This window comes from Chaetodon auriga, chromosome 15 (assembly GCF_051107435.1).
Source record: "Chaetodon auriga isolate fChaAug3 chromosome 15, fChaAug3.hap1, whole genome shotgun sequence".
Classification (NCBI taxonomy): domain Eukaryota; kingdom Metazoa; phylum Chordata; class Actinopteri; order Chaetodontiformes; family Chaetodontidae; genus Chaetodon; species Chaetodon auriga.
The window spans coordinates 11310399-11330671 of record NC_135088.1 but is presented as its reverse complement, the minus strand read 5'-3'; the positions used below and the strand labels follow the sequence as shown (position 1 = coordinate 11330671).

General features: G+C 42.4%; 3 protein-coding genes across 4 annotated transcripts; all 3 read right to left on the bottom strand.

Moving 5' to 3' along the window:
- Nucleotides 1–4875, bottom strand: ccdc169 (coiled-coil domain containing 169). The gene is given in 9 exon segments (XM_076750762.1): nt 1–340; nt 343–472; nt 930–1006; nt 1934–1987; nt 2518–2616; nt 3545–3585; nt 4256–4366; nt 4594–4676; nt 4759–4875. Coding segments are annotated over 9 exon segments (732 nt in total). The 5' UTR covers nt 4836–4875; the 3' UTR covers nt 1–280.
- A 430-nt stretch (nt 4876–5305) lies between these two features.
- Nucleotides 5306–11473, bottom strand: sparta (spartin a). Of its 2 annotated transcripts, XM_076751379.1 has the most exons (9): nt 11311–11455; nt 10935–10996; nt 9825–10642; nt 8160–8354; nt 7633–7783; nt 7207–7401; nt 6838–6999; nt 6600–6690; nt 5306–6394 (listed from the first exon to the last, which is right to left on the bottom strand). In XM_076751379.1, the coding sequence occupies exons 3-9, from the start codon at nt 10614–10616 to the stop codon at nt 6349–6351; spliced, it is 1632 nt and encodes a 543-aa protein (XP_076607494.1). In that variant the 5' UTR covers nt 10617–10642; nt 10935–10996; nt 11311–11455; the 3' UTR covers nt 5306–6348. The 2 variants fall into 2 exon arrangements, with proteins under 2 accessions (XP_076607494.1, XP_076607495.1); XM_076751380.1 differs by lacking the exon at nt 10935–10996 and having other exon boundaries at nt 11311–11473.
- Nucleotides 11474–11937: 464 nt separating this feature from the next.
- ccna1 (cyclin A1) lies at nt 11938–14248 on the bottom strand. The gene is made up of 8 exons (XM_076750805.1): nt 14090–14248; nt 13750–13969; nt 13553–13668; nt 13191–13417; nt 12882–13086; nt 12499–12612; nt 12287–12420; nt 11938–12109 (listed from the first exon to the last, which is right to left on the bottom strand). The coding sequence occupies exons 1-8, from the start codon at nt 14246–14248 to the stop codon at nt 12058–12060; spliced, it is 1227 nt and encodes a 408-aa protein (XP_076606920.1). The 3' UTR covers nt 11938–12057.
- Nucleotides 14249–20273: the final 6025 nt, after the last annotated feature.

Here is a 20273-nt window from a genome sequence, read left to right as displayed (position 1 = left end):
GTAATGCCACACTTTATTAGAAAAAGAATATTTTACGCCATGAGATTAAAGTAGAACTGTATTTGCCATCAACTATAAACACAGTAGTACAACTCTGACTGTGGCACATGGGCAGATAACCTACATAGAAACTGCATTTTTTTTCCAGCCATTGAGAAATGTGAACAAAGCCACAGGAAGCTGAAGAACATATAAGTACCTGCCTGAAAAAAAGTATATGGTAATATTCTACCGTAATCAATCCAGCATTTGTTTCAAAGGGCTATGACACCAGGTTTGGTTAGGGGTTGTGTTTCTGGTGGTACTTCAGGGTGGGTAACCTGCTTCCCCTTTGAGATGTCTTCTCTTCTCTTCTCTTCTCTCTGCTGCTGCTCCACCACCACCACCACCTCCTCCTCCTTTCACACACACTCCTCCTCCATCTTCGCCTTTCTTAGAGTCAGCCTCTGCCTTCCTGCTGGCCTGCTTCCCTCTATGCAATCAGAGAGTATATTTAGGTACGCAGACGCACGTAGTAGATACAGTGTTTTCACTTCAAAAGATTAAGAGATCTGAAATTACAGCAGATTTCTAATTCCAAACCCTGCAACAATAATATAGTAGAAGACACATCTCTGAATTTATTCATTCATTAATTCTGAGTTAATCTGTCCAGCATGGTTACTTCACTAGCTACAAATCTGTACACTAAATCATCCCAGTCGTATCCCAAAATAAATCAATATATACATAAATTCCAATATGCTATTTACTCACAGAGTCACATAGCAAATCAAAAATATATATACTGTGTATCAAATTATAAATTATAAAATATCAAAATTAAGGCATTCAGACACCCTCAAACAAACGTCACCAATGTGAAACTGACGTATGACAGTTGTTCATATTATTGTGTCCATCACCTGTCAGTGTTGTGTGCCACTCACCTCCTCTGTTTGCTCTCTGGTGCCCTCTGTGGTTGGCTGTAGTACTGTCTTTTTTGGCCCTCAAGGGTGGAGGACAGCTGTGGCCGTGGACAGTACATGAGTAATTACAAAGTAAGTGGACTCCAGACACATGAGCACTGTGTAGCTGTATGCACATGTATGTGTGTATGAGACACACAGTCACACACTCAAGCACTGCACTTAGGTACAAATTTGAGGTACTTGTACTTTACTTGAGTGTTCGCATTTTATTCGATTTTATATTTCTACTCCACACCATCCCAGATGCAAATATTGTATTTTTTACTCTACTACATTTGATGATGCATTGCTGTAGATTAAACTGCACAACAGGATATGAAGCAGTTACAATTAGCTCAACCATAAACATCTACAGCAATAAAACGCAATATATAGATTAATGCAGCTGTAATATGAATCCACAAACATTAGATATGAGAGTAAAACACTGACAGGGACCATTTCACTGCACAATGAGGACTTAAGTAAAATGTTGCTGATAATAATTCGATACTTTTACTTAAGTAAGGTTTTGAATGCAGGACCGTCTTCACAGTGTGGTATGAGTACTTTCAGTTAAGTAAAGAATCTGAATACTTTTTCCAAGAAGAGTTCTTTCTAAAACTCTGAGAGAGAAATGTAGTTGAGTTTCCTTTCAGGCCTGCAGGAACCAGTTTTATTGCAGCATAAGGAAGAAAGTCCTTGACTCACTTTTGGTTGAACAGAGGCTCACCTATTATATAACACATGAGCGCAGCAAGAGAGGATGAATGAGAAATCGTAACTAGGCCTGAAAGAGAAGAGCTAGAGAGTGTATCACTCTGCTCTCTACACTGTATTGTCCTTAAACGCTTAACCACAACAGCTATTCTTCGGTGTGGAATATATTTAATATTCAACGAGTCGCAGTCAGTAGATTTGATTTGAGAGCTCGATTTGTCAGTACAGCAAAACTGCGGTCATGGATGAAAGGGAATGCTTACCTTAGCAATTTCTGAAAGGTACGCCCGCCTCTCATCATTGGTTTTATGAAATGCCTGATATTTGAGAGAAAGTCACATTTTTAACTGTCAGTAATAATCTGTCTGCTCGTGGGTGCAGTGCTTATTCTGTGTTTGCAGCCTGTGTGTATTAAGAGTGTATTTCAGGAGGTCTTCAGTGTTAATGAGCAACAGATTAGAACGTGGATTACTGGCTGCACATGCTGTGGGTTAAACCTCATTTCAACTAATATCTTGCTGTTTGCTGAGCAGAACAATAAACAAAGAACCAAGTCGCTAAACTAAGAGCATACTGGCCTCGTCGCAGCAATACAGGACAAAGGTTAGGGTTGAATTTTGCATCAAGGGTGGGTAAAAAATAAAGATTGCAAAACAAATATATCAGCCAAATCTTTTTCAATCCTTTGCTAATGAAGGTAATTTGTAGTTGAAAAATTTATCACCTGGAAAAATGTAAAGCTGCTTGTCTGAGAAATAATAACAGTAGACCAGCAGACATCATGACCCTCCACACAATATCCTGGCTAATTGTGCCCCCTGTCAACTGGAACAGCTGAGAACCACACCTTTCCCTCCTGCTCGATTCTGAGATGACAGTCCATCAGCTGAGTCTGGAGGTCAGACTTCTCCTCGGTCAGGAGCTTCAGGCGCTGTCTCAGTGTTTCCTGCCACAAAGTGCCTCCATTAATTGGCAACATTCATAACAAAAGAGGCCATGAAGCATTAAGGTTTTCTACTGCTGATGTCTGATTACAAATCAATTTGCACGAGAGGATCAAACATTAACAGAAAGGTTGAGCGCAAAAATGGATTAGGCTCATACATTATTCAGTAACCACATAAACACATAACGGCAAGGCCATGTAAGATTTCAGAGCAAAAAGACGTGTACGTGTGTGTGTGTGTGTGTGTGTGTGTGTGTGTGTGTGTGTCCCAAAATAAGCAACTGAAGTCAGGAATGTGAGGTATCTGACGGACACACATAATCTTTCAGACGTAAAGCTCAAGTTGTTGGAAGCTGTGTTGGCACTGATGCTACAGAATGTATCAAAGGTCAGGCTTCATGTTTTGGGGGTTGCAGACACTCTGACAAGCTCAGAACACCAAATATTTACATACTGCCCTCATTAAAAATAATCTATATTCTTCTCACAGACATCTTACTGTCACACTCACAGTCTGTCTATAGATCTTCACTCCACAAGCTTTCTCTCACTCCTCGGATACACTAATGAGCATCTGTTAGTTCTGCCTTAAGGCACACAGACACACACACATTTAGACTGTATTTTGCAACCTTTCAGCGTATGGTGTGCATTCATGTGTGTGTATGTGTGTGTATTAAAGCATTGTAATTAGTCTGCATTACTCTCCCATGGTTTGTAATCCTGTGATTACAGTGCTTTGATTAAACTCTGGGTTGTTCAGCCTGCGTCAACTGGAAGATGGAGAGCAGCTGGCATCACAATCCTCTCTGTCCTGCCTGCCCTCTCTCCTCATTCTGTGTCTCTGGCTCTCTCTGCTGGTAAAAAAAAAAAAAAAAAAAAAACCCACTAAATAATACCAGTGTAAAATAAACACATTTGCACTCACTACTGGCATGTCATCATAAGATCGTATGGAGGCCAATCGATCTGTGAAAAACAAGAGAGAGTGTGTGAGTGTTATGTGTGCATGCATTAAAATACAAACTTGCCTGAGCTGGGTGACTATCACAGTAAACATTTTGCCTTCGTCATTTTTGATTTTTACATTGAAGTTGTTGTTATACAGTACACAGACAGCTGGAAGGGAAGATTGACTTGAAGAGTCTTTAGGTATGGTGGATTCATGCGATATATGTAGATCCAAGAAACATCTGATGCTGGAGTATGCAGTGTGTCAGCCACAATAATTGTTAAATGCAGTAATACACAATTTATACTGTCATCCGAATGGGAATATTCAATGGGCTAATGTGCTTAAAGTTGACAGCACATATAGTATTTTTATATGCTTGTGACAGCTTACAGACATATATCACCAACACATCTAATTTTACACGGCTCACAGACTAGAAATAATTTTTAAGAAAAACATGCCTCTTTGACACCCCAATGGCACATTAAACATGATAAAATGCCCTCTATGGCAGCCCAATGTGCAAGTAAATGTGATGAAGAGCCCTCTAGGGTGCTCTCCAGAGATGAAAACCACATGCAGTGCCATAGAGGTTGCCCTGCATCCTAGAAAGTTGGCCTCTGTCTTGAAGCTTGATTTAAGCATTACACCCCTTTAAGAGCTGGCACCAGCCTGTGAACGTACCCATGGGGTTCCCTCGTAGGTCCTCCAGTCTCTCATGAATGAGGGACATCTGTCTTTCCAACTGTCCATTTAGCTCTATCTGTGTCTCATATCTCGTCTTCCACTCGTTTCCTGGTGCATGAGAATAAAGGGAGGAAACTGTCACACTGTAGTCACAACACAGACAACACTGGAGAGTCACTGGGCTGACAGACACCAGCAGATAGCTACTAGCTAGCTTAAGCTAAACCTTTGCTGGGGACCAGTTAGCCAGCATTGGTTAAGGTGACAGATAGCAATATATAATTTTAGATACATCATAACATATACTCTAAAAAAATGACTTAAATTTTACTCACCTTCGCCATCCACACTGTGTAGTCTGTCTTGCAGTTCACACATGGTATTCCGGAGATCAGACACTGACTCTTCGAGCATTTCTCTACGATAAAGACCCAGACGATGCTATATTTCAGTGGAAAATAACATCTGTGATAACTGATATTTACTTAAAACAAACTTACTTCAGTTCTCTCTCTTGGTCGAGTTCCGCCTGCAGTCGTGCCAAACCATACTTGCTGTAGTCGCTCTCTCCAGTCATGTTTCCGAAAAAGTCACATCAACTGAAAAGAGGTTTGCTACTAGGCGTTTCCATGGAAACTGCCGCTTCCGGGTTTCTCCGGGTCCTAGGGCGTGATGGCGCAGATTACCGCGAGGTTTCAAAACAAAACCTCGTCAACGGTTTGACAAGAACACGAATAAATAAAGCGTAAATGACGCAGCTGTCGCATGCAGTAAATGTTTATGTGAGCAGCCATTTTCTGAAGTTCATTTCGCACTTAATTAGGTCTGAAAACTCATTTCCTTTTTATAACAACATCCAACATTAATGCCCTGCAAAGCCAATTGAGTTATCTTGCAGAGTAAAATTATAATTTTATTGTATTGTGTGTAAACAAAAGAGATTAGATTTTGCATACATCATTTGTTTTTGTTCCTCTATAAGAACATCTTTCAAGAAACATCCCATTATAAATTAATCTCTATTAATCATACTTGAAAGGTCAATCTACATGTCCACTGTTTATTAGAAACAGAATATTTGTCCTATACTAAAAACACATATAATATTTACATGACTATAATGACAAACCTAAAAAAAAAAAAAAAAGTTTAGAATCATGTGACACAGAACAATGCAGCCAACCTTGACCCAGAGAGATATAAATAACTTAGTATTTTACAGCTTGCTAAGTAAAATTGCACTTTGTGTTAGGGTAATTCCAATATTTTTGCCTGCAATGAGGCATTGATCCAATAGTCAAAACAGTAACATCCCATTATTTCTTCTCCTCCTCCTCTTTCTTCTGCACCTCCTTCAGGTTTGTCTTTGCTTGATGTTCTTGTTTCTGCGCCTCCTTCCCCTCGCTTCCTGCTGACTGTTTATCTGGGCTTTTGACCATGGCTTTGGCCGTCTGTTTGCCTGCAGTCTTCAGGATGGCTTTCATGCCCAGATTGTCAATGTTGTATGCAGTCACTCCAACATTGACCACTGACTTGAGAGCAGTGTCTGTAGCTTGGCTTGCATCGTCACCATACCTTCACCACGAATAAGGTGGTGGAGAAGGGGAAGAGTGATTTGGTGTGAGAACATAAATGAAGGTGTGTACAGAATGTGATGTGTGATATTGACACTGCTGTCGTTCACATCAATACACCGAGGTCACGAAAAACCAGTCATATTTCACTTTGTAGCAGTTTTATTAGTCACAAACCAGGAAAAAGGGGCTACAGATAGTAACAGCAAAAGCAGCACCACCCAACACAAGCAGACATTTAGCTTGAGCGAACACACCGGTAGACAAGCCCAGAATACACAGGCTGAAACTACACCAAGTCAAAAAAGAGCCCAAAAACACATATTTTATGGGTGTAGATATAAGTGAAATAAAGATTTTAAAGACAACCCTTTGTTAGCTGCTGTATTAGATTTGGAATATGTCTTCTTGAGAGTTTTTTCTGACTCGACCTGGGTTAATGACAGAGCATACATGAAAGGGTTGAGCAGGGTCAGTCGTTAGTTCACAAGTCTTTGCCTTTACTCTTCCGTGCAGTCATTTCTTGCTGGACATGTTTATTAGATTCTCTAAGCCCTTAAATCTGAAATAGAAATAGGTGTGAAAGCAGATGAGTTTCCCAATGTACCAAGAGGAAAGCAACGCAGCAGGAAACTGAGAGGCTGGGTTCTGTTCTGATGTAGTTTAAAGTGACCAAATAGATTCAGCAAGAGGCTGGAAACAAGATCCACAACAGTTTCTCAAAGATCAGAACGTTTCTGTCGATTAAATAAAGAAGCAGAACTTACTTGTATTTCACAGTCATGACTGTCTCTTCTGAAACACTTTTGCCAACAAGCTTTGCTCCAGTTTCCAGACTAGACCAAACCGTAGAGAAACCTGGGTTGGATGTAAATGAAAAAGAAAGTTTGAGTACTCTTAAAATAGATAGCTGATGATATGATATGATATAACAGTGTAGGAATGTGCAAGAATATGCTGTTGGTTTATGCTTGTTCTTCAAGTTTTCGTTATATTGGTACTTACCTTGCACACTGCTGGCTGCCACAAACTTAGCTCCTTCCAAGTTGGAAGCTTGGCCGTCTTTGCTCTTCTTCAGAGACTCTGGGACCAGCTTAGCGCCATGTTTCTTCACATGGGGCGCCACCTTCTCTGCCACATGTCCTGCCACTGTACTCACTCCATTAACTGTTAATAAACATTAAATGCTTACACAGTAAAAGGTACAGGTACATATTGATTCACAGCACAGCAGATTAATGGCATGCACTTAAAGAAAAAGAAGAAAAATCTGTTTTTCTTCACCCATGTGTTGAGTTTGTTTACCACCCAAAACAGATTTCTATGAATGACTTTATCCTGTGTGGTATTTTTTTTACTGGTTTAAGTCCTTACCCAAGAACTGGCTGACTCGCACAGCACCACCGCTGGCCTGTTTAGCCACCTGCAGACCTTTGGTGACACGGGGGCTGACCTCTGAAGGGGTTTCCTCAGGCGTGATGTGGTCCCGGATCTTGGCTGCTCCTTTATGAATGGCCCTCCCAGTGGCCTCTGCTCCTTTCACAAACTCAACGCTCAGCTTTGCAGCTCCTAAAGACCGAAATATGTTGATATGGTGATAAATGTACATTGGCAATATCATTACTGCGTTGTGAAAATATCAACTACAGGCAAATGAAGAGGCAATTGGACACATTTGTAGTGGTAAACACCGCCATCCAGTGGTCATTTTTTGTATTCTTTCTTCCATAAACAATCTGTGTGCAACACGTGCAGCGATGTTTTGTTTTCCCATGTTAGGATTCACGCTGACAAACATACCTGACAAGATTCCTTGTGCCATCTTCTCACTCCATCCAGGAAGCAGTGGTTTCTCTCCTGTCGGCACTGTTTGTCCCGTTTGCTCTTTTGTGGGACCAATGGAGATTTTCTCACTCAGGTTGATGATCTCTGACCCTGCCCCCTCTGGACCCTGTCAGGACGTCATTTGAGCCGCATACACAACAGTCATCATGGAAGGACACACGGTAAGATGCTTTTAAAATGTGTATACACCCAAACAGCTAGCGTACATTCTTGTAAGCCATGACTAAGCTGGCTGAGAATGTTTTTACGCACAACAGAGCAGCTACTTTATTCTTGCTGAAGAAAGAAAAGTGACACCAGTGCATTTACTGTGACTGAATCACTGGGTTCTACAAGGTGTACAATTGTACAAACAATGGTTTAATTTCAACACCCCTGCCCACCCCTACCCTCCTTTCCTCTGCAAACACAGAAAAACGCCCTACTCCACCCACATGCATAGCCAACCTTACATTTTCTCCTTATAGACAGTAAAGACTGACCTGGATCCTGAGTTCAGTGAGTTGCGTTAGGAGGTCTTTAAACGTCTCTCGGTCAACAGCAGGCAGTTCGGAGGACAACACTATGCCCACGTAGGACCCTGGCGTCTCTGCCAAGGAGTCAGGGAACATGAAGATCCCAGAGTTAGCCAGCAGCACTGGAGTATCTGCTGTCAGCGGGTACAGCCAGTCACACACCTTGAAAAACAGTCAAACAAAAATACTGGCTGTCATTGGTTTAAATTAATAATGCAGGTCAGAGGTCAACACTTGTGTCATCATTATCAAAGAGACTGCATCAATTCTAACTGATCACTGGTTGTCCTTGCTTTAAATTGAAATTAGAAACATACACCTCATGTCCACTATTTAGGCAACAACCTCAGATCTTTGAAATTAGACAGAAAGGTATGAGATGATGGCGTATGTGCAGCCCTTATTTGTTTATCCAAGGGGTAATTCATATGATGTGATGTGAAAATCATCCCAAAACGAGTTTCCCAATTAAGTAAGAGGGAATTTAGCCAGCCTGTTTCTCTTTTACAGTATGAAACTGCATCATCATGTCTCAGCAAGCATAGTGTCTCTTATTTTCCGGTCTCAAAAGACACATCACAGTATTTCAGCCCCATCAGGACTTGTGTCGCTCACCCACACAGACATAATACAGATACAGACTTGCCACTGCTGTGCCGCCTGACAGAATGACCCCTGTGAGGGCGCAGGACACTGACCAGCAGCACAACAGAAGCGCAGAGTCATCTGTTAATGGGACCATTGTCTTGCTGGGAAACAAAGCAGGGCCAGAACACAGGAGAGCAGCGAGTCATGGGTTGCAGTACACAGCGTAGCACAATACACGCTTTGTAGAGGTGCCAGAATACATTACTGTTATGTTTTATATTGACTCAATCCAAAAATCATCACGCAGATGTAGCAGGTTATGAGAAGACTCCACGTAAACAAGACACACAGAGTCAGAGCAGATAATAAGTCATACTCTTGGATGAGAGCGTGTGCCATAAAAATAATACTTTCTGCAGAAAGTCCAGTAGTTCTATTCTATTAGCACGCTAAAACAAGTAGAGATTAAGCAACTGAGATCCATTTCTTAGCATATAGGCATAGTGGAGATTAATACTGCCCAAAAAAATAAGTAGAACAGCTTTGCAACAGCTCAGTGTTATGAAGTCAAACCACAGTCAGATTAATAGTCTCTTGTTCCTCAGATGTTAGCCTTTTCGTTTTTCCCTGTTTCACACTATTGTTAAGTGAATATCTTTGTATTTAGACCATTGGTCAACATCTGCAGACATCACCTTGGGTTTGAGGAAATTGAAAACTGAGTGCAGGTGCAAGTAAACATCCAAGTCAACTTTCACAGCTCAGCTCTTGACATGTTTTATCATAAGACGTGTTGTCAAGCTCAAACACACGTATGACGATGCATCACCAAGGCAACACCATCATTTGCAAGCAGAGCATTTCTCTGTGATTGGTAAACAATCTATATACCAACATAATGACTCATAGTCTAGTTGTTTCACCTGATGTAGCTTGGTGTTCACACCCACTGCCCGACAGGACACTCGCCCAAGAAAAACACTTTTGCTAACATACCCACACCCACAAGCATGCAGATACTTATATAACATACTGTATACTTACATGTAGAAAAGCAGAGGGTCTTCCAGCAGTGGAGTCCTTCTGCTGGCTGTCAAATATCATGACACGAAGGTATCCGGGACAAGACAGGGAGCTGACTTGCCCATCCGGTGCCACAAAAAACATCTGCACCCCAGAGGGGATGAAAAGCAGCTCCTTTCCATCCCCTCCTACTCCAGTCTGCTTTCCTGACCCGAGGCTGCCTCCAGCAGGACCGTAAGCCAGGCTGCGGTGGCCGGGTGTTGGCTGTGGTGTGTATGCTGGAGGCTGGTCCCCTGGGTTAGCCATGGCTGTAGTTCCTGCTGCAGGGAGCGTGTGTGTGTGCAGAGCAGCAGGGGAAGGAGGCCTGACAGGGGGTGTTTTTGGAGTTGGGGTTTTGTTCTGGGCGGTGGCAGGTATGGTGGGGTACAGATGGTGGAGGGAGCTTTGGGGAGGCTGACTGTTTGGTGCCAGGTCAGGATAAAGACTGGGAGGAAGATCCATCAACAGGCGGCCCCTCTGGCAACTCGTTGTCAGCTGAGAGGTCTCCAGATCAGAGAGGTGGGTATTGACAGTCTTCAGAGTGTCCCTCATCCTCTGCTGAAGCTGCCTGGCTGTGTCCCATGTGGCTCCCTGCTGCCTCTCCCCTGCGGTGGGGACTTCCATTCCTTGGGTAAGGTGCAGCTGACCTTTCCTGTAATAGTCCAGGGCCTCAGCTCTGTTCCCGGCCTCTTCAGCAGCCAGCCCACGGCTCAGAGAATGAAACGCCAACTCGTACTGGTCCTTGATGAGCAGCAGCTCAGCAGGCTCAGCCATACTGAGGAGTCGACGGGTTACAGAGGCTACGAGGAAAGAATGGAGGCAAAGAGGAGCTCAAGAGTGATATCTCTGAAGTGAGACAAAAGTTAAATGTGCTGCTTTAAGGTTTTCAGTTTCACAGCATCAATAAAAAACATGTAGACAACTATCATTTGTCAGTGGTTTAAATCCTGAGTTATTAGTGGACAACAGTTTGTTTTTTTAATCAACATTTCTGGTATATGGACGAGAAACAGCTGGGATTATATGATTACAATAAAAACAACAACGTGATAACAGGATGAAGTAAACAGTGAGAGAGTGGAGAGTACGCACCTGTGACCAAGATAAACCAGGAGCGAAAAGGAAACGACAAGAAATTTTTGTGGTATTCCTCACTGACACCGTTTGGCCATGAAGACAAACAAGGGGAGTGTGAGAAAAATGTCAGTAATGGAATTGTTCTTGGCGGCTGTCAGAGGTTGTAAACTGCCCGACTGAGCAAACACATCAGGTTTAACCTGAACGGCAAGCCTGCGAGCGAGCCTTCTTCAGAAATGCTCTCCAGACATTTACATTTACAAACACCAGTTTACGCACGTATTTCTTCACCTCAGTATCTATCAAACAGCAGATACCTGCTACCTGTTCAGACACACTGTCTGACCACTGCACAAAAAAAAGATAAAGTTCTGATTTAAATCTGTCTTACCTTGACAGCCAAACTTTAATATTCCGGGGAAAAACTAACAATAAATAAACTGTTTCGGGCAGTCCTTAATTTAGTTTCTGACAGCTCTTCTGTACTTTGGCAATGTGGAAACGTCTACTCTCATCAAAACGTGTTCACTTCACTCACTAGTTCGATCTCGCGCAGCCCAGGGCCTAGACACGCGCGTCAAATCACCGGACTGACTAAAACGGCTTCCGGCCAATACTTTCAAAATAAAACCCATAGGCTACACCTTATAGTAGTGTTAACTCAAATAAAACTTTATTTAGAGGGAGTCTGAGAGAAATAAAATACATTTGTTTTAGATGTAGTAATTTCATTTCCTATTATTTATCACCCAATCAGTGACATTACATGCAGAATTACGGGGGAAAAATAAAAAATAAAGCTTGAACATATTATAGAATCACTCTAAAAGATATGGAAGATGCTTCGTTCATGATTTAAAGACATCATTCTGAACAAAATCTAAGCTTCTAATACAGCTGATAACTTACCACCTTTAAAAACCTTATGCATGAACACCTGAAAGTATTAAAATTCTCCAGTCATGAAGAATGTTTTTTTTTAATAATTTATTGTATTTGCATGACCTAAAATCTCAAGATGATAAAGCGTCCAGAGGGTTATGGTGTGCTTGGGCTTGGTGGTAGAATGAGAGGTTTGTTTAGTTCTCAGTCTAATTATATTCTGGCAGAGGCGTTAGAAGAAGGGTGGAGCAGTGATTCATAGGAATGGCAGAACAGCAGGTGGGGTGATCAATGAAACACGACAATACCTGTAAATGGGGAGATAAAGAACATCCATTTAGAGATGTAAAACTGTGTCCTGGATGTATTTACCCAGGAAAACTGCAAACCACACATAAAGGATCCCAGAGGCCTGTAGTTTCCATCCAGGAGCTGTTGTAAAATTGTCTCAATATATATTAAAAAAGACAAACTATAAACCTTACTTTGAGCTCTTATACTTTTCCCTGATGGCCTGTTGTGGGTGAGTCTCTGCACTGATATATAGCTTGTGGAGGTCAGCGAGACAGGGCACAATATCAGCCATGGTATAACCGGTAAAGGCATGTAAGGAATCAGGCTAAAATATGAGAAACAAATGAGCCATATGAGAAATCCTCATAAAAGGCAATCAAGACAACAATCTGGACAAACTTACCCAGAGATATTTGTTTACAGTATAGGTGGCGAGGCAGAAGGCTCCTGCTGCCACTATAGATGGGATGTACCGAAGAAATGGCTCAATTTCCATCAGGCTTAAATCGGCTATATACTAGAGGAATTAAAAAAAAAAACAGATCACCAAATAAAAATAAGATCAAGTGACATGATAAACTGTAAGTTCAAAGGCATAAACTCATAGTCTGACTGCAGGGACGTATATGATATATGGATCTATGACAGACATGCAATAATGATTGCTGTGTAATATGTATGTTGATGATAATTCCCTTTTTGATCATGTGACAATCATTCACCAGGGCCCGTCATGGCTACCTTACACCACTGCTGGCTGTCATTCGACTTATTGATTTTTCTCACCAGGGCAAGGTTCTCTGTGGTGGCACAGACGCAGTGAACCGACATGAAAAGGTGAAGGAACTGGTTTGTGGTGGGAGCTGCCATTTTGAAAGCCAGCACCCTCAGGAAAGCATGCTCCATGCGGATCAACTGCTTCTTGGTGTAGGTGCTGTCTGTGCTGTACACAAACTCATTCAGCTCAGGAGGGAAGATCTCCTCATATTTTCTACAAGGTGACAGATCAGGTGACATCAGGCTTTTGACGTTTTGGACAAATCAATAACTGGATTGGACAGGAAAAGCATAAAATCTTTGGAAACATGTGCTTACGCAGCAATCAGTAATGCAACTGTGCCAACCAGCTGCAGCTTGCCACGTTTCACATGTGCTGTGCAGGACAGGAAGCGGTCCAGGTAGTTGACGGCGAGGTGCAGGGTTTCAGCACGAAGCCTGTATTCCTGCACGACTTCCACCAGCCAGTCCACCAGGATGACCCGCATGCCATTAGTGATTTCCGGATGTTTCTCCAAGTGGCCTGGCCTGGGCCTGAACCTCAGCTGGCATTAGAAAAAAAAGCTAGTTATCACATGAACTGAGGGGCAAAGCATCTTAACTACAACACATTTAATGCTGCCCACACACAGTAATATGAAAGTAACGATTCAGTGCTCATAGTTCAGATAATTTCGCACTTCACTCTCCCTCAAGTGCCGATGAATGTCCTCCGCATACTCAGAAATACACAGCAACTCCGCTGACATCAGGGATTCGTCTGATTCAGACTGCATAGAAGCATCCTGGCACGACCCTAAAAGAGTAAACAGCAGCTCGGTAAAGAAAAAGACACAGGTCTGACATGGCAGATGTTTTTTGTATTTGCCAGACTCACTTGAACTCAGTTCCAGCAGGAGTCTCAAGTCGTCACTTTGCAGGGCAGCAGTTTCAGCCTCTTGGTAATAGCTGCCTGAGACCACCTCTTGGCCAGAAACAGCAAGAACAACCTCACAGGCTTCTTCGACGTACACCTCATAGCTGGAACTGGAGGCGAAGCCAAAGAAGGTGAGCTGGGAGCTGTTTGAGATGGAACTGTGTCTGGAAAATTGGCTTCCCTGTGGAAACAAAGAGCTAACATGATTGCCACATTAAGCTCAAATGTGAATGTGCTGTGAGGTGAAACTGAATTGAAAATCACAACATATAATTGTCTCCCCTGCGCCTCTCTCACTCGCCTGGCTGAGGGATCGACCGTGATGCTCATTCTCCGACAACACACCGAGCACCGTGCGCTGCTTGGCCCGCTGGACCTGCGGTGCGTCTGCTTTGCTTGACGGTGGAATGTTTTCTTTGCAAGCAGGATTGCTGCAATGGGCAATCGTGCTGAAGTTCATCTTTAAACAAAAAGATGTGGAAAGATTGGTAAAACACAACAGGAACACTTGAAAAAATGGGTACATAAATGATTACATATATAACTGAAATGTGGACCATGTTATGTTGCATTTGTCAGTTATCTGTATGTACAGTATGCCCCATGTTGAGACCCCAAAAGGGGTTACAAGACAAGCATGAGAGGTCACAAGATAAATTAAATAGAGAAACAAGAAATAGAGAAACAAAACAAATTAGTCAGCTTCAACTACATTTTACCACAATGGAAAAAAAAGAGTGTGGAAAATCAAAAAAGCTATTTTTTAGGATTACTTTTTTCAGTCCAGCAGACAACATTAAGTCAAACAGTGGAGAGTGAAATCTGGACTCCTGCACTGAAGGTGTAAGAAACGTCATTACCATGGTTACAAGAAATCATCATGTCCATCAGTCACAGACAAACTGAGACAAACAGGTGGAAAAACAAAACGAGGCTGGAAACGAAGTGCATCGCTGCAGTTCACCACAGAGCTCAACAGAGGTCTGTTTGACAGCAGAAAGGCCTTCATCTGCTCCTCACTGCACACTCACCGTGTTCAGGATCAGCGCAGCTCGCAGGCTGGCGTCAGATCAGGAGGTGAGAGCTCCTCGGCGGAGTAATTAACGCTGACTTTCTTATTTGTTGCTAATTTGGACACAAACAGCGACCTCTCGCTGCACTCAAGCGACTTAACTTGGATGTTGGATGTTACTTGGTTTTCTTCAGGTTGCGTCGTAAACTAATCGGCTGTTTCCTCCAAAACGGTTCTCTGTCCAATCACGTGCACGAGCGCAACAGCGAATCGTCGGCGACGTCGTGCGTCAGGAAGGCCTCACTGGACTCACCTGAGCTAAAATTAATTAACTCCCGATGTAATTTAATATTGATTATCAGCAGCTTAGCGTAAATTAGATAACATGACAGCAGTTCCTCCTTTTTACACACACTCAAACAAAACATGATCCTGGGTTGAGGGTGAGTACGGCTGACAGCAACGCTGCCTCCGGCGACATGTCTTCCCGTCAGCTGAGGTTAATCTGTGTTCTGCATTATTTACTGTACATGTCGCCGCTGTTGTCTTTGTTCTTGCTGTTACAGAAGCTTTGTGGTTCCTATGTCAGTGTAGTGGCAATCATTTTTTTTATTCCAAAGATGTGTAGGCAGGAAGACAATAGAAAACCGAGATCGAGCATGCATAGTACATTGTGTTAGATAGAGTGGGTGCCATCAGAGTGTTGGTGGTCCCACAGTTTCTTACAAGCTTTGTTCTTTAAGCAGGGGAAGTACATGATGGTGCAGAGTGACTGTAATCTTCCTTAAAGAGAAAACATACAGTCACAACTGGTCCTTCATTAGTTGCATAATAACTGTGTAATGAAAAGCAGTTGGTGCATTTTGGCCCTGCGTGGACAGTCCATGGAGGAGAGAGATAGATAGATTTATACAGTTAAAATAAAAAAAACACTATGTAAAATAGACATTTTAGGACATTCAAAACTATACACCAGACAGCAAGAGAAAGGAAAAAAGGTGTGCATAAGCTTGGTGTTTTGTCTAAGAATCACCTGCTGAGCGCCTGCAAGTCCTGCATTGTCCATCAGGTGGCAGTCTTTCTCTTCAATAATAACGACCTGATGTTCTTCATCTGTAGTAAATCTAACAGGCTTTTAACATGTTCTTACTGTATGTGAAACATACCTGGATGTCCCATATGGGCAAACTGGACACATGCAGGGGCCCCTGAGCATGAAAGGGCCCTCTGTGGTGGAAGAGAGAAAAAATCCACAGAAATATGACATAAAGCTTGAACCATTCTCCTCATAATTATCCAGTCAGAATGAAATAAAAGTTGTTTCTGTGAAAATTAACTATCATAACTGAATGTTTTATTGGTGAGATGGCTGGACAAGTGCACTGTATAGACTGGCTAATGGTCGAGGTGGGTGGGCATAGAGAGCAGGAGGCTTACACTGTACAGATCCAAGATCAGGCTGTTTTTAAGACAAGTCAAGGTAAGAAACAGTGCAATTAATTTTTACATTCAAGTTAGGCTGTATCGGTGAGAAGTGCATGGGAAAAATGTCCAAGCAGCAGACGATGGACCGTTAACCAAAGCCCAGCGGGGCTGCCAAAAGACAGAGAAGAGAGAAAAATGAAGAAAAAGAAGCAACCGTCATGAAAAAAAAACATTACAAAGTAGGTTTTTCAAAAAAAACAAAAGAAAGTGAAGGAAAGGGAGGTGGAACAGCTCCCAGTTGCATTCTGATGGAGGATGTCGGGCTCATAATGTGTGTGAGGGAGGCGGGAATAGAGGGCTCAGTGCCCAGGAGCCCCTGAGGGTACTAATCCAACCTTGAAGTCAAATAAACATTTTATGGAGATGTAAGACTACGCAAGCAAACAGAGGCAGTTTAATCATGTGGCTACAACCCCAAGAAGTCAAATAACAGGGGCAGGTTTGGATAAATGTGTAACCGACCCTGTGACACTGCGACCCTGTTATATCTCATTTACAAATTACCACAGAGCCTTTGCTCACTGCGGCTCCTCAGGGATGGGGATGGTGCAAAGCAGTGAAATATTCAGCTGATTAAAACACCAAAGTGACTCTTAGCTGTGGTGGTAGCCTGTTTCTATGATGATCATTATTATTACATCTTGGTCACGGCAAGAAGTGCAGCAAACCGAAGAGTCAGGTATGCACATATAACATGGGGGGGCTCGGGGGTGTTAACCACAGGCTCGTCATGCAGCCGCTGAGCAGCTCCAGTGGAGCAACAAGGGATTAAAGATTCCAATTTGCAACCTTTTGGTCAGAGGGCTCCTTCGTGAAACTTCAGCCAACCATCACTCTCCTCACTCTCACTTTCCTGACGCTGCTTTCGATGCAGGACTCGTCAATACAGACTGACCTTTCGGTAAAATGTCTTTCTTTTCCTTTCTTGAAAAATTCAGTTGGATTTTAGTTGCGTCTTAATTCTTGCCAAGATGTGTTGTGTTTCAACCCAACTTCGAGTAAACCTCTGATGGTCAAACACCATATGCATAGCTCAGGAAAACAAATATCAGCAGCTGTCTACAGTCGGCACAGTTTTCCCCGAAAGAGTTCATCACCGAGCGCTAATTTGAGTTAACGCCAGAAACGTGTTGGCTGACAGGAATAAGACGTTGATATACCAGATGCCAACATTTGCCGGCATTTTTGGCAGATTAAAACATAACACTTCGTGTTTGATGATTTGATGAAAAGGCGTTTCTCCAGACCCAAAACGTATGCAAACTCAACACAACTTAATGCCACAACAGAGGAACCAGCTTCGTCTCTTTCTGTTATCATGTCAGACACTTAGTGAAGCACGGACTTCTTATTCTATGATTTTGTTACCACCAAACAAAATCAGAGAATGTGGTTCTGTATTGAAATAGATGTAATGTTAGCTTTAGTGAAATTAAAATTGACAACTGAATACATTTAGAAAAAAACTGCATTGTTTTGTATTCTATTCTGTTTCTGTCAATAGATCCTCCTAAACCTCACACACCGGTCCTTTAAACAATACATCTCATAGTCTAACACCAAAACCACACTTGGAAAATATATTCTTATTAGCTTGCAAGACAATATTGCCTGGATCCAGTTTTGGTATTTACAGAACAAACATCGTGAAGCATATTTCGTTTGAACTAAATTTAATTTTGACAAGATTACAAGTGCTGTCGACTGGACAGGGGATCATACAATCAAAGTCGTTTTTCTCAGTGCTGCTGAATCGTTTTCTTCCGGTGTTTGGTGCACATTTGCACAACCGTGTGTAGTTATTTATAAAATCTCAGTTTGTGGAGCTGAAATAGATTTCAATACCGGATGCAGCAAAAAAAAAAAAAAAAAAAAAAAAAAAGGATGAAAATGTCTGAGTACTGTGAGTAACTGTGCCTGACAGATAAGATGCATTGGAACTTTGTTCTACCACAGAACCAAAGAATGTCCTCATCTGTTCGGTCCAGCAGAGATGGGAGATAAGGTGGTCTGCTGTGGCTATTTTCTCCTCTCAAAATAGAATCGATATCTGTTCACATCGTGCTGAGAGGAGCGCGCACACACATATTCATACTTACACACAAAACCACAAATAAGGCACCTGCTCAGGGGACACAAAGTCTCTTTGTCTTCCTCATTTCCGTTCAGTCCCAAAGCAGATGCAGATTGCTTATGACAGATAGCATTGGGCTGCTGCCATTTCATTAGCGTGATGTATTGCTGGTGACAGGCTGGGGCCAGATGGGCTGAGAGTCTGAGCATCACCTCTAAAACGCTACGCCATCCGGGAGAATCCTCCAGGCCGAGGATGGACGTGTCTCATCTCTCAGCTGCACCCTCATCCAGTGGTGTTACCCCTGTTGGGAGCTATCGCAGCTGAGATCGTCTCTCACCCGGAGCCCACAAAATTTTCTCAGTGCTCCTTCAAAAACAGGCCTTTAACTTGGCGGATAAAAACATGAATAGGTAGCCTAATCTGCTGAGGTTTATCCGTGATGAGCAGGGATTTTCTCAGCACCTTTTGCTGGAAAAGAAGCTCATTAACTGATCGTGATTCAGTCCTAAATTTAAAAATCACAGTCAAACGAGTCTCTTAATTTGTGATATTTAGTTACACATGTAGACGCTGGAAGGGGTATTTTAAGGTCACCTCATACAACAGCAACTTTTATCTTTAACTTCTGTCTGTTCGCTGTCTACTGCACGCTGACATTTCCAGACGAAATAATGCAAACGCCTCACGGAAAAGAACCTGAACTCCCCAGTTATTTTCTTACAGTTATAAACACTGCTGCAACGATGGGTCATGTTAGGTTGAGGGCCAATTAGCAGCATTTATTGTCTCTAAAAGAGGGCTGGCAGTCAGCGCTCTGATACCCAAGTTTTCAAAGCAACATAAGACAACTTACAGAACTCCAACGAGGCCAAATCATCCACGCCAAGCACCGCAGGGGGATCAGCGAAGAAAGCTGCAAAACAATTTAACACGAGGAGGAGAAGAGTCTGAAAACTCCACCGGCAACACCAACACCAACAAAATACATCAAACACTGAGTGTCGTTAAAAATATCTGTGTGTCTCATTGTCTGAAGGTCATATTTGCCACCCAGTCTTTGTATTAAAATAATGCTTTATTTAATATCCCTCATGTGGATCAAAGGGCCTTTTGTTGAGAAATATGATGAGGAAATTTGATGCCAATCTCCTCCAATAAAAGGCCCATCACTGTAATGAGCCAGGAGCATGAAAAGAAAATGAGCTGTGAGAGAGGAAGGGGGTGTAACATCCAGACTGAGAGCTCTTATTGTCTGCTTCTTACGATGGTGGAATAATTATGCTTCTTAAACCAGGATACCACAACACACACACACACACACACACACACACACACTCTGTTTGACCAATCTATAACCAGCGGGTAACACTATCGCAGCATGTGGTGATAACTATAATAACGACGCAACAAAACCTTTGATGAAAGTTTAATTGTTTACTTTTTGGGGTCTGATGCTGCTTTTTTTTTTTTTTTTTTTTTTTTTCAAATTCATTAACTATTGAGTGAATCAGAGGGGGGGGGGGGGGGGGGAACAGTCACTGACTGACTGAAATGTAGAAACACACACTGACTCAGTAATTATGCTGACAAACTGTTGCTCTGCAGCCTTTGCCCTTGTGTCCTCTATACCTTCGAACCTGGCATCAGACACTTGCCCGTGTTTCCGCGCCTGAGCCGCGGTACATATGAATTATGAATGTCTGAAGAGTAAGGGCTTTTTTTTTTTATTTGCAATTTAAGGGGCCTCAAATCTTTTGGTGCACTAAATTATTCATATATTCAAATGAATCTGACTTTGAGGACATTTTTTTCCTTTCTTCTCCTCTTTTTCATGAATTTAGAGTGCACCCTTCAGAGGGATCGGGCAAAATTGCCAAGACTATTAGTGGTAAAGGTTTTAGCAGAGCAGCG